This window comes from Acartia tonsa, chromosome 13 (assembly GCF_053477335.1).
Source record: "Acartia tonsa isolate MP-2025a chromosome 13, ASM5347733v1, whole genome shotgun sequence".
Taxonomy (NCBI): domain Eukaryota; kingdom Metazoa; phylum Arthropoda; class Copepoda; order Calanoida; family Acartiidae; genus Acartia; species Acartia tonsa.
In genome coordinates, this window is record NC_137272.1 from 367,173 (window position 1) to 382,562 (window position 15,390).

Here is a 15,390-nt window from a genome sequence, read left to right on the forward strand (position 1 = left end):
CTCCCCCTCGCCTCCACTCGTTCCAAGAGCCTGTTGAGCCCCCAGATATGCAGGAGCTGTGGGAGGGAAGGCAGCCAAGATTACCAAGAGATGGACTGGCCCCTGGAAGATAGTGCGGCAAGCTACAGACGTCCATTACGTTATCAAGCCTGCCTCTCCAACAGCCAGGATCTCGGAAGTCACCACGCATGTAGGCCGACTGCGTAAATACACGGGAGATGTAACTGCCCATCAGATTCCAACAGACAATCAAGGTGACCTGGACGGCGACGAGGAGGCCACCGAGCTGCCTGTCGGAGCTGCGGCACCGCCAGCTAGTGACCCAGGGCAGTTCCCAGTGTACCAGCCAGCCGCAGCCGCCCCACAGCCTAGCGGCCAGGATCGTGACCCAGTAGAAGAGAACCTGCTGGAGCAACCCAACGAACCACCGCCGCCGCCGCCAGCTCCAGAGCCACCCAGAGATGCCATCTGGAACCCTGATACTGACATGGAGAACCTGCCGGCCAGCAACGAACCTGTAGGAGGAGAAGCGGCCACTGCGATGGAAGAGGCAGCCCCAGAGGACGAAGCCGAAGCAATGTGCCCCCTGTTGATGACAGCCATCCCCATCCTAGGTAGGAGCTAGGAGGCCAAGTAACCTGGACCAAGCAGGCGCCCCCATGGAATTTTATGCGCCTTCCTCCATCGTCATTCCCCCCTTGGGAACCACCAGAGTTAGCCTAGGTCTCCGTGTCCAGCTACCAGCCAAGACAGAGTTAGTCCTGCAGACGAGGCAAAATTTCCAGCGACGGGGTTTGGCCGTCGCTAACCCACGGCTGGAAGCCAACCAGGAGTTGACAATGCTGATATCCAATCACAGCCAGACAGAGCAGCGAGTGTCCCGCGGAGCCTGTGTAGCCAGAGCTGCCCTCCACTGAGCTGTGCCCCAGGAAGAGCCTGTCCTGCGCAGACATAGGTTGTCGTATCCCCAGGTTCAAGGCCTGGTGGCTCGAGAGCCCCGCAACCCTTGAAGGGGAGGTTGTGGTAATACGACAACCAGACGGACGGGCAGTTTACAGAATTGCTACGCTGTGACTTATCATAACAAACCCTCTGCACTAATCTTATTATATCACCATTTATCTCATGACCGATGTTGACCCCGCTATCCAGCGGTCAAACTGGCCTGCCAAAATGTGGGGAGGGGCTCAAACACGCAGCTATCACGCGTCCCTCACGCGATTATACAACCGGGAGGCGCTGCCTCCCCTTTTACCACAGCTGCCCCCACAGCCGTCTACCGCCGGGAGCTAAGCCCTTGCGTCCCACACCCCCTTCAAACCTAACCATTGTTATAATCTGTTGTATATATATAGCAAACATTCATTGTAAATATTATTCAGTTAAATATATCATTTCTGTATGACTAAATCCTGCTAGTTTATTTTTGGTAGAATAATTCAAGGCTAAGGCTCGTTGAACTCGAACTCGCAACCCTGTGAGCTGAAACGTTCGGCTTACCACAGTATCATATACTAAAAAAAAAATATTTTAATCACTAAACCAAATTTTAGGATTGATATTAGATAGCTAGATAAATATATACATATAGATATATAGTTGGATAGATAGATAGATAGATAATATATAGTTGGATATATATATAGATAGATAGCTAGTTGGATAGATAGATAGATAATATATAGTTGGATATATAGATAGATAGATAGCTAGTTGGATAAATAGATAGATAGATAGTTGGATAGATAGATAGATAGTTGGATATATATATAGACAGAAAGATAGATAGATAATAATTCTACCATTCATCCATTGTCATATACCTGTAGTGAAAAGGGAGAGAGGGGCATTAGAATGTAATTAATTTATATAGATAGATACAAATGAGCTCTTAAGCTTTAGTTAGATAAATATATTATATATATATATTAACAAAATATATCACTAAACATTTTCAAATTTAAGGATAATATTAGATATATAAATAGATAGATAGTTCGATAGATAGATGGATATATATATAGATGTATAGGTAGATAGATAGATGAAAATATAAGTAGATAGATAGATAAGTACATAGATAGATATATTATAATCACTATACCTTTCCGAAATATTTGTATTAATGAAAACAACCGCTGCATCTACTCTATAAATGACTGTTAGTATGTCTGTAATGCTCTAGATGCAGAGAGAGAGAGGGGAAAATGGGCTGTTCATTACTCTAGTTCCTAAAGTTTTATTTTCACGATTTCTTATTCGTTGGCTTAACAACTTTAGGGACTTGTTGAATTTTGAATCATCAAGTTGAGAGTACATACGTTTCAACCAATAAAAATCTATAAAAGGGATGATTTTGTTTATCATCATTGGCAATGTACAGCCATTGTCTTATCCATTCAGATCCCTGTTCAGTATTAGATATTTTAAAATATTTTATTCACTAAACCTTTCTGAAATGTTAAATCAATATTTATTTGTATGACTGGAAATGTATGAAAGATTGATAGATAGATAATAAGATAGAAAGTTAGATAGATAGATAGCTAGATAGATAGATAGATAGAGAGATAGATAGATAGACAGATAGATAAATATTACATCAAATTTGGTGTACTTTTAGTTCTTTAAACTGGTACCCAAAGTATATTATTAAAAACACAAGATGAAATTTGACTTTGGGTACTTTTATTTGATTGGTACGTACAAACTAACAGTGTTTACCTAAGCTTTGCACTAATTATTCTACTAAAGGGGTAAATTTGTTGATGATAATTGGAGGAGTTAACATCAATCTATCATCCATTGTCATATCTGGGTAGGGAGGAGACATTGGATTGTAATTTAAATTGGTACCCAAAGTTATATAGACACATCTCATTTTTTACTTTGGGTACTTAATTGGTTGGTACAAAGTAGCAGTTTCCAAACTTTCTCCCTAATTATTCTACTATTTTTCATGGTGTTTGTGGTACCCTCCTCCAAAATGATTATAAACCTTCACTTGATTAATGAGGCTACATTGTAAAGGAGAACCATATCAGTCCAGTGGTTAGCAAGATCCTTCATTCTACAGACAAAAAAACCCTTACTGCTTTATATAATAGGATATATGTTTGAGACATTCTGACACTATCACCCTACCCTCCTTTATTTTGAAAAAATTAAATATATCTGGGGGGTGAGTATTTTTTCATTTGTTTATTTAATACTTTATATTAGGTTAGGTTTGGTTATGTTGAGTACTGGGAAGCCTCACAGCCAGGGTTAGAACAACACAGTTATAGGGCATCGGCCCTGTAGGGTTAGATCATCCCATAGATTTTAGGTTACGAAATAAAAAACTCCCCTTCTTAATTTTACCAACTGCAATGGGTGGATACATTCAGGGATTGAAGAGACATTGGGATGTTAATTACAATGGTACACAAAGTTTAAAATAACGTTTCATTATTCATTGGCCTATAAACTTTGATAAGACAATGGTTGATAAATTAATGTACATCACAAATGATGAAATTCAAAATTACCCAATCTGTAGAATACAATTAAAGGACGCCTGCAAGAAATACCACGCTTTAACTGCTGAAAGACTGCCACAAGTAGACCCAATACCCCAAATTTAAAGCCTTCAGCTTCAATAACAAAAAAGTTCTAGGCATTTCAAAATAGCATTTTATGTACAATGAAAATTTTGAAAGATTTACAATGCTTATAAAAGAAAAAAACAATATTAAATTACGTCGCCTAGACACAAAATTATGACTTTATCTTTGTCAGAAACTTAGATTGCCGATAACTGATTACATTTTTAAAATATAAACACCACATCTCATAGTCAAAATCCATGAAAAAAATTCGATTTAAATTGCATTTTCAAACGAAAATCAAACGGAAACAAAGGGGGAAACTAAGACAAACTTAGCTGTGATTGGTTGTTTAGCTGATTCAGCCTTCTGATTGGCTACAGTACACTCGGTACAACGCAAGTTAAACTTAATTTTTTTTAACAATTTTAACTATAAAATGGGTATTTTTATTGTAAAAATATAATTAGTTACTGGTTGCCTAAATTTATGGCAAAAATAAGCTTATAATTTTGTTTCTAGGCCAAGTAGTTTAATTTCAAAATTTCTAACATTAGCACTGCAATTCTTTCAAAATTTTCATTGTACATAAAATGTCATTTTAAAATGCCTAGAACTTTTTTGTTATAGAAGCTGAAGGCTTCAAATTTGGGATATTGGGTCTACTTGTGGCAGTCTTTCAGCAGTTAAAGCGTGGTATTTCTTGCAGGCTTCCTTTAATGGTTATAATGTTTTGACACTCCACTTCAAACCAATCAAAATTCATTAAAAGTCCCCAAAGTTATTATACCAACGTTATTACAAAACTTTGGGGACTAGTTTAATAAACAGACCATTGCCCCTCCCTCCCTGGTAAATTTTACTTGTTACAAAGATGTAGTAAATCCCATAATCCTTAGCTCAAAACTCTACCCCTCCTTCCTTCCTTATTTATCTTTAAACTACAGAGGTGTTTACTTTTTGTTTCCCTCCTATCATATTTGTCATTCTTGTTAAAAATATTAAAAAAAAATTTTCTGACTCTTATTGACTGTTGAATGAATTTTTTTTTTATCTTTTAAAACAAACAATGAAATGAAGCAAGGTAGGTGACAACAAAAAATAAATTTTACTAGAGCAAACAAGAATGACATCAATCGAAACTAAATTGTCAGAAAATATGTTGTTAAGCTGTTTTAATACAGGATAATGTTTAAGGACGTACTTACATTATTAGGACTTGATTACAGAGATGCTTCGATTATAACATTGTACATTGTTGTAATAGGATTAAAAATCAGATGAAAAGGATAATTATATACTACATAAATTATAAGAGAAAAGTAAAAATCGACATTCTGACTTGAATCATTATAAACAGAATACAAGTTTTAATTGACAATCTAACATGTGTAAATTAACGAAATGTTATTGACAAACCAACTCTAATTTTTAAAAAATATTTATTTTTATAACACAGTTATTTTTTTCTATGAGGATATGATTTTTTTTTATTTAGTTAATCATACCCTATATTCCAGGATATATTGCTAACTTCTAATCACTGGTGTTCACTGGTTTTTTTTTAGGGGGGAGGGGGTGCGTTCATATTGAGACTGCCTTTGAACAAAAAAATGAGGGGGGAGTAATACAGTAACTTAATGGAATGTAAAACAACTGGAAATTTTCATGAAAATGAAAGAACCTTTGTTTGACATACAAGCCGTTTTGTGTGACAACCTCCTTAATTTTACGTCATGTTTGTAGGGACAAAAAAAGGGTAAGTCAATAAACAATAAGTAAATAACAATGGCAGATAAATTGTGTAATATTCCCAATTATGGTACACAATATCACCCCTCCTAATAGTGGTTGAAACGTTTGGACACTCAACTGATTTAACCAACCAATTAGAATTCAATAAAAGTCCCAAAACTAATCAGCCATCTAATAAGAAAATGTTATTATAAAACGTTGGGGACTAGTGTAATAAACAACCTAATGTCCCCTCCCTCCCTGGAAGGTTTAAATTATTGTAACATAACCCCCTAGAATTGCTAGGAGGGTGGATATGTCATCTGACTACTCGCCCCTTCTGCACGTCACTGCTTCTAATGTTTACTTTAAAGATAAGACAAAAATTTCTAACACGAAAAACTCAAATTATAATTATAAGCAAAAAATACAAAATGCATGTTTTATTTTACTAAGGACAATTATGTCCATACTAAACTCTGAATTTCCGCTGGATTAGAACCGGTTATGATCCATACTAAAAAACATGTATCATATTGTATTACAGACAAATTTCTCCAAGATTTTGGGCTTTGGATAGACATCATTTTCTTTTTCAAAAGCAAAGTTTTCCTATAAGTAGGGTCTGTCCATTTGTCACGCACATAAAGTTAGCTTTTTTTGTTGATTTAAGCAGGTTAGCATTGTACTATCAATTTCAAACTTTGCATACTGATTTCTATAACAATTATGTACGATTTAGGAAGCATAGCAATTCTTGGTCACTTTCATTGAAAAAAGGAGTTACAAAGGAATATAGTCTAGTCTAGCCCTCCACCAAAAAAATAATGATTTAAACATGCATAAGTAGCAAAACACAAAAATAATTATGGATAGGAATACAGATGAGGAGATTTAAAGAGCATTTTTTAAAACCAAGAATATTTTACAATGGGGAAAATAATTAGTAGCTTTGCTGATGGACTGACGGACGGACACACAGAGTGATATATAAGGTTGTTTCACTACTAAAAGAAGCCAATATACAAGTATCAGCGAGATTATTTTTTTTTTACTCAAAAAGGAATAAATTTGAAATTCACTTATAAGCTGTTATACAATGAAATGATATAATATTACATTTTTAAAAAAACAGCTTCGCCCCTAGAGGCAGTATAGATAATGGGGTTGTCGAACCTGTTATTTTGGTATTTACCTTAAGCAAAAGTTTTGGGATCGGGGGAAGGGCCTTTTTTTTGTTTGGGACGTTTCTCTTTGGAGGGTTGTGTTAATGTGGTATTCGGCAACCTTGAGCCATGTTCTATGGCAACCCTGACCTTGGTTCGGAGAAGGGCCGAGGGCCCTCCCCTGAGTACTGGGGAAGGGGTCAGCCTGACCCCTCCCTATGCTTTAAAATTAATGATAGATTTTGACAGCCTTATTATGGTTAAGCTGTATTGTTTGGTTCCCCCACCCTTTCCAGGGATGGGGGATCGTTATTGCCCAATCTGATTATTGTATATGTATTTTATATTGATTTTGCTTTAGGATTATTTATTCCAATCTGTGTATTTATTATTTGTTGTATATAACTTTAGTAAACCTTAGACCCTGAATAAAGTAACATCTGAATAGACTCTGTTTATTATTTATTGATTGCTAGAGAAGCGCAGCTTCTCTATAATATATGTGTCCATGTCTGTTCGCACTGCCGGGATCATTTGAACTAGGGTGTCTGCCATTTAACCGAGGCGGATACCACATTAAAACCTGCTAATAGATACAACATTTTTCTTCTTCTTAGCTATTAAATAAAACAAGGATGACAAAATCCATAAAAGCAAAGCTCTAAAATGGTAGGACAAACATGTGTGAGTGTGTGTGTGTGAGTGTGTAGGTTTGACTGTATAATGTTGTAAAGCTCGTCAAATTTGGTTTACATTATGATTATATATTCTTATTAGTGTGTTTTGCTTGGTGACAAAACTGTTTTTAACTTTAAAATTTTACTTTTTATATCCGCGGAGAGCTGTCTATAATATATAATGCAAATATAAATATTTTAGTATGGCTTCAAAACCGATTTAAATGATTATGTATTGTAGGTATTATATTATAGAAAATTTTAAATGCCAGTTTTGTTGACCACGAATGGCCCATGATATAAAGTTTTTATTTTTATACTTCGCAACTTAAAAGTAATGGATGATGTCATTCTTGTTACAAATTAATCTCTGAAAATACCTCTTGGGGGCGAGGTGTTGCCTTAGGCTTGAGTCCTTCAGCTTCATTACAATATAATCTCACCCGGAGTTATTTAAGTTGAGATATTATTTCCACATGCAATAACATTTAGCACAGTTAGCATTATGTAAAAGTAACAGGATGTCTCTTGTGTGTGTGTTTTTTTCTGTGAGTGTGTGTGTATGAATATTTGTGTGTGTGTATGAGTGTCAGTTTGTATGTGTGTGTCAGATTGGCTGAAGAAACAAACAGAAATTTAATAAGGGGGGAGGGCAACTTTTTCCTCCCCACTATCAGTGCCCCTAGAGGTCTCTAGAGGGCGTATCCGCTAGTCCTTATTTAAAGTAAAATTTTAGGGGTTTCATTCTTTTTTAGTGTTTATTTTTTCTTAGAAGGGTAAATCTACCCTCCAACAAAATAGTTTACAGGATCTTTACAGGATCTACATATGTAAAGGAGAACCATATTGGTCTAGTGGTTAGCAAGATCTAATAGTATACAAGACTGTTGCTTTTATATAAGGATTATCCTGTTTTATTGACTTAATAATGTGATACTTGTGTGGTATTGAAGACTCACTACATAAACTATTCAGGGATTTAAAGGGATAAGACAATTGCCATTGATATGATCTATGTTCCCAATGATGATACACTAAATTATCCCTTCTGGGGATTATAATTAATAGTAAATAGTAAATAAATAGTGTAATAAATATCCCAATGTCCCCTCCCTCCCTGCTATAAACTATTTAGGGATAAAGGAAAGGTCAATGAAAGGTGCACTTAAGTAAGATGGAGGGGAGATCTTTACTCCATCTTTAATTTTAGTTTTAAGAGAAACATAAACAAAATTGACATTTTCTATAAGCGATTTTTCATGGGAAGATGTAAATAGACATAAACCTGCCCTGGACCTATGAACAGCTTTACTGAAAAGAAAAACAATATCTGTACAGCAGCTATCTTTTGTAAGACACACACACACAGATAAACATTGTATTACTTTTTTATGAGGATGTATTTTGAATGAAGCAGCTTATCATGCCTAATAAAAAATGCCGTCATACAATACAAACAACCAATAACAGGCCAGTATAACAATTAACTATACTTTATACCATTGGCCAAGTATAATGTATAATGGCCTATCATTGGTCGTTTGTATTGTTTGACAACTTTTTTTATTAGGCACTATTAGCTGATTCTTTTTAAAATAATTAATATCCCTATATCTATATATCTATTAATGGAATTATTATGTTTACTTTTAGAGATAAGCAGAAATATTTAACACCAAAAACTTGAATTTAAGGCAAAATTAAAAATGCATATTTTAACTATAACAAGAATGATTGTGTCCAAAAGTATGGCAGCAACCTTATTTTTTTCTAGATACAAATTATTGGTTAAATAGTCAGGACACTGTCAGAATTAAGTAATCAAAATTCAATTAAGTATCCAAAGTTTTAGCAAGGAATAAGATTGCTTGAAGATGAAACTTTGGGTACCAACATAATTTACAGTCCAATGTCATCTCCCTCCATAAGTGTCCTCCATAATAAGCAGGATTAGTAATTTGTTTAAAATAACAAATAGAAAACTAATCCTAATATATAGGCAGTAGCAAAGGATAATGTTCTCCTTTACAGTGAAGCTAAATAAAGGTCCAGAGAAGGTTTCTAACTATTTTTGGAGAGGATACATTCACCCTCCATCCTAGAGGCCTCTAGGGGTGTAGCCGCTATTACAGAATATAGGAGAGGATTAAGTGCACCACATTTTCATGTACTCTGATAATAATCGAAGCTGGCAAAATTAACAATACTTCTCATTCACCCCCTTAATTCTTTTCCCTCCCCTCCTGGTGGTTGATTGAACTGACCAATAAATGAGTTTCATATTAACAAGCAAAATAGTAAATTGACGAAAATTTTCTCTGTCAATATATCCATTTATATCTTATGCTACAGCTTATATAAAACTGCTTAGGTAGGTTGTGGCTTAAAGCTATTGCTCAAAAAAAGCACCGCTGATTTTTTAGTCTTCTGTAAGCTACGGGGCTGAGGGAGTGGGCTTCCAAGTACCCAAAGTTTTTGAGCCAACGAGTAGGATAACATAATCATAGAGAATCATTGTAATTTAGAGTCTAATGTCCCTTCTTCCCTGTTTAAAAAAAATTGTAAAAAAGGTAGTTTTAGTTTCCCTATTATTCACAATTTTTCCTCAGTGTTCTAAAGGGATAAGACAATGGCCAATTAATTGATATCAATCACCAATGATAATATACAAAATTATCTCTTCTGTAGATTACAATCAGAGGTTTGAACGTATGGATACTCAATTTAATAAACCAACTAATCAAGTCCCCAAAGTTGTTAAGCCAGAGCGGTTAAGAAAATATTATTTTAAAATACAGAAATCCCCCTTTTCTAATATAAAATTAATTTTGTTTGTTAATTACTTTGATATTAGATACATAGTAGCCCCTTAGGTATAGTCCCTGCAGGGTTAGGGCTCTGCTATACTATAATAGGCACATCATATTCAATGATATTAGCTACATAGTAGCCCCATAGGTATAGTCCCTGCAGGGTTAGAGCTCTGCTATACTATAATAGACACATCATATTCAGTGATATTAGCTACATAGTTAGCCCCATAGGTATAGTCCCTGCAGGGTTAGGGCTCTGCTATACTATAATAGGCACATCATATTATATGATATTAGCTACATAGTTAGCCCCATAGGTATAGTCCCTGCAGGTTTAGGGCTCTGCTATACTATAATAGGCACATCATATTCAGTGATATTAGCTATGTAGTAGCCCTGTATGTATAGTCCCTGCAGGGTTAGGGCTCTGCTATACTATAATAAGCACATCATATTCAGTGATATTAGCTATGTAGTAGCCCCATAGGTATAGTCCCTGCAGGGTTAGGGCTCTGCTATACTATAATAGGCACATCATATTCAGTGATATTAGCTACATAGTAGCCCCGTAGGTATAGTCCCTGCAGGGTTAGAGCTCTGCTATACTATAATAGGCACATCATATTCAGTGATATTAGCTACATAGTAGCCCCATAGGTATAGTCCCTGCAGGGTTAGAGCTCTGCTATACTATAATAGGCACATCATATTCAGTGATATTAGCTACATAGTAGCCCCATAGGTATAGTCCCTGCAGGGTTAGGGCTCTGCTATACTATAATAGGCACATCATATTCAGTGATATTAGCTACATAGTAGCCCCATAGGTATAGTCCCTGCAGGGTTAGGGCTCTGCTATACTATAATAGGCACATCATATTCAATGATATTAACCACAAATAGGCGAAGCTAAAGATGTTGTTTATAGCAGAGAGGGAGGGAACATTAGGCTGTTTATTACACTAGTCCCCAAAGTTTTAAAATATCATGTTTATGTTTTTTGCTTAACAGTTAATCAGTTGGTTCATTTAGTTGAGTTCATTTTAACCACTAAATGTAATCTACGTATTGGATAATTTTGTGTGCAATCATTGGTGGGAATGTACTTCAATTTATTGGCCATTGTCTAATCCTTTTAAATCCATGTGCCTATAAAAATATGACGAAATACAATACAAATGTCCAATGATTGGCTGAAACACAGACAAAATGTCCAATGGTAGGCCAGTATCACGTCTTTTTTATAGGAACCATAATAAGCTTCGCAGAATAAGAAATTGGGACAAATTTGAAAACCTTTACCCAAAATATTCTAAATTGCGTATTATTAGAAAAATCTATTTATCTAATCGGGATTCGGGATACTTTGGCCAAAAGTTTTTTTTAATCTATCCTTTTTTTATTGCCACTATAAAGAGCTTGAAAGTGCTCCAAATGTTTAGGATATAAATTAATGAAATTGCCTTAAAAGTAGGTTTTTTTTCGGGGAGGGAGGAGACATTGGGTAGTTTATTCCACTAACTAATCTCAAAAATTTTTAATAACGTTTTCTTATTCATTGGCACAGCAACTTTGGGGGCTTTTAATGAATTAAGATTGGTTCATTCCAGGGATCTAAAGGGATAAGACGATGGTAAATAAATTTACTTACCCAATGATGATATACAAATTTACCCCTTCTGTAGATAAAAATTAGTGGTTGAAACGTTTGGCCACTCAACTTATTAACAAATTAATTAAAATCTATTAAAAGTCCCCAAAATTGATAAGCCAACAAATCAGAAAACGTTATTATAAAACTTTGGGGACCCAATGTCCCCTCCCTCCATGGGATTCGCACATTAAGTTGAGTGTTCAAATGTTTTAACCCTGTGAATCATCAATTTATAGTCCATTCTCTTATCCCTTTAGAGTTTTTTTTCACTATGCTTAAACCTAAACTTTTTTTTCAATCCTTATAATAAAGTTACATGATGTCTGTTTGTCTGTGTGTATGTTAGTACCCAAGGATCTCGGGTTCTCTTTAACAGGTTGGCTTTAATAACTATTTTGGGGGAGGGTAACACCACCCTCACTAGAGAAATCGACAAAAATATAAAATGACGGCCTGCGGAATTTTTTTGCAATTAGCTAAAAACATAACTAACACCATCTATCGGTGAAAAAATATTTTTGGTAATTAACTGATTTTAAAATAGATTGCAAAAAAACAATTTTTTGTGTAATAGAGGCCTCTAGGGGCATAGCCGCTAGTATAAAATAATCTAATAATGTTTAAGGACATACTTACATATTTAGGACTTGATTATAGAGATACTTTGCACGCTAATAATATTGTACCCTGTTGTGATAGAATTCAGTATTCCAAAAATAAAATGAATTGGATAATTTTAATTAGATGTAAAAATCAGCATGTTCTAAATGGACTTACGGTCTTTCTGGTAATAATTATAGAATTGCTGCGCTTTCTAAGTTGTACCTAACTGTTATAGGAATCATCATGAAAAGTTTGAAGTCAATAGTGCAATTCTAACCTGTTTAAATTAACGAAAAGTGCTGGTATTGACAGATGTACAGACGGACCGACCCTAATTATAGGAAAGCTTAGGGGCATCGTAGCTCAGTGGTAACACACTGAGTTACGGTGATGAGAGTTCGAGTTCTATTCCCCATGTGGCAACTTGAATTTCTCAGTTGAATACATTCACGCAACTTCCCCTGGTTGTGTAAGAAGGGGATTATTGAGTAAGTTTGGATACTTAATAGTCACGTGCATAATATCAGTACTACCCCTATCACAAGCTCCTCTGCAGTGAGCGTCATTTATTAGGGTGACTTAATTTGGGACCCCTGCCATACTTGGCGAGGGTGAGGTAATAATGAGTAGCTCTGAAGAGATAGCGGGTCAAGTCATAATGTGCTTGAACGTGGAGCTTGATAGCGCTAGTGGCTGTACAAAAGTGTCTCAGCCTACTCCATGACTACTTAGGTCCAAAACCTAAGAGACTGTGGCTAATCAATCAATCAATAGAAAAGCTTTGCTTTTAAAAAAAAAACACGCACAAAAATACCTTTTTTCCAATATAAGAGGGAGGGGGTTCTGTACTCTTCCAAACACTTTGAAGTAAACTGCCTTAAGATTTTTTTTACCATTGTAGATAAACATACTTCCTTCAAAATTATAGATAATCTACAAGTAAAACATTATGTACAATATTTTTGTTTTATAATTTTAAAAAATCAAGTTTATAAAATCTCCTAGTCCTAAAAATTTGATGGATGCTCTGACTCTACAGTAGTTATTATAGAGTTGCTGCACTGTTAAGATAACACAGTATTGCTACAGTATTCTTTATGCAAGGTTTAAAATATGTAGGACAATTATAACATTAATTGCAAAGTAAAGCATCTACTTAATAGTAATTATTAAGTTAAAGTTGTAGTTTCATCCTCATAAATTCCAATAAGTCTACACATTCAAAAGCTTCAAAAAACTCTTTAAAAATATATAAATTAAAGATACATCTTTATGTTTTAATTCTTAATATTCTTATTAACAAAGAAGAAAATATCCATAAAGTCAAGCTCTGAAGCAGTAAGAAAAACGAACATTAAAACTTGTAGAGTGTCAGAACTGAATAATCAGATTATACATGTTTAAAATTTAGTAAAAATTGTTAGTAAATTTGTTATAAAACTGCTTAAATGCAGGATAATGTTTAACAATAGGACAATTTAACATGCCTAAGCAAAAAGAGCTGACCGTTACAGACTGATGGACGGGCAGATGGACCAAACGTAATTATAGAAAAGCTTGGCTTTGAAAATGAGAATATGGAAAAAAAAATTTTAATGCAAACAACTGTATTCAAAAAAATATAAAAAATACATAGAACAATTAATAATTCCTAAATTACTAATTGTGGCCAAAACAAAATTCTTTAATTCATTATATCAATCAATTCCTGGTCAGTAAAGCATGCCTGAGGTAATATCCAGGTTTTTTTTCTATTTGAAATTTAGTTAAATTCATTAAATTAATTATTAAAATATGATGAAACGCCCCGTAGGAGGTGATGTCACAAAACCAACAATACCTGTTTTTTTTAATGAGTGAAAAACTTTATAAAAGATTTAAAGGAAAAATTATTTTATGATTGAAATATCGGAATGTCCTACAGGCTTGCTTTGTACAAAAAATCAAATTATATGTTGGTAATAATATTCAAATCTATCTTTTAATCTACAGGGTCATTCAAGAAAAATGATTTAAAAAAAAACTTAATTATGCATAGAAAATAAAACAATTGGACGCTTTACACCGCAATCATAGGGCTTAGGGCTGACAACCCTATCCCATATCCATATAAAGCCACATTGTTACAGAAACACTGACAAATTGTCAGCGGCCTATGCTCCCCCTGTGGAGTGAAAAGGGCTTGTTACTTTTTTTTTAATAAAACAATTGTGTAAAATCCTTTATATATTTGGAAAACCTATTTATGATTAAAATATTTAAAAATGATTATTTCAACAAATGATGCCCTAAAAACCGGATTTTGCAAAGGCCATTTTTTCAAAGTTTTATAGACCTAAAGGGTGTGCAAAAATACACATATTTTTAAAATTCAAATTGCGCTGCTTGTGTTTATAGTAGAAAAATGTTGCGCATTCTGTTAGAATTGTTATAAGCTCTAGTTCTTGAAAATATAAGTACCGTTTTTGTGCTATTTATAGTTAAGGAGCTACGTTGAGAAAAGGTTTAAAAGTTTTAAGTAATTGGAACATTTTACCATGTAGCTCCTATACTATACGTAGCACAGGAATGGTTTTTATATATTTAAAAACTATAGTTTAAGACGATTCTAACAATATGCACAATATTTCTCTACTATTAGCACAAGTTGCACAATTTGAATGTGCACATTTTTTTACAACCTTTAAATCAATAAATCTTTTGGAAAAACCTGTTTTAGGGCATAATTTGTTGAAATAATCATTTTTAAATATTTGAAACATAAATGTCTCATAATAGGTTTTCCAAAAATATAAAGGATTATACATAGTTTTATTATCAATGCATAATTAAGTTTTTTTTAAATCATTTCTCTTGAATGACCCTGTATGATTAGCATGAAATAAAAAAAAATGTTTCATCAATTTATTAGAAATAAAAGTTGATTTTACTTCTTAGACATTTGAATATCAAATCCAATCAAATTTATATTCCTTAGGCATTCTTTCTTCTGAAGTTCTTCTTCAGATTTCCAAAGATGTCTACCTGAAAATAAAATAAATGCTATTCATATGATATTCATATGATTCATTGCACAATATAAAATAGAACAGAAGATGTGTTTTGACTTTTTGTTATTTCAAAGTTTCTCACATAAGCAAAAAGACATGAAAACTA

General features: G+C 34.2%; 1 protein-coding gene across 1 annotated transcript in view; it reads right to left on the minus strand.

Moving 5' to 3' along the window:
- Positions 1-13,907: 13,907 nt before the first annotated feature.
- Positions 13,908-15,390, minus strand: part of LOC145304070 (adhesion G protein-coupled receptor L3-like) — a 31,285-nt gene continuing 29,802 nt past the window's right edge. The window contains exon 33 of the mRNA XM_080145831.1: positions 13,908-15,258. Within this exon, the coding sequence (XP_080001957.1) occupies positions 15,208-15,258 (51 nt within the window). The 3' untranslated portion in view covers positions 13,908-15,207. The remainder of the gene's footprint in view (positions 15,259-15,390) is intronic.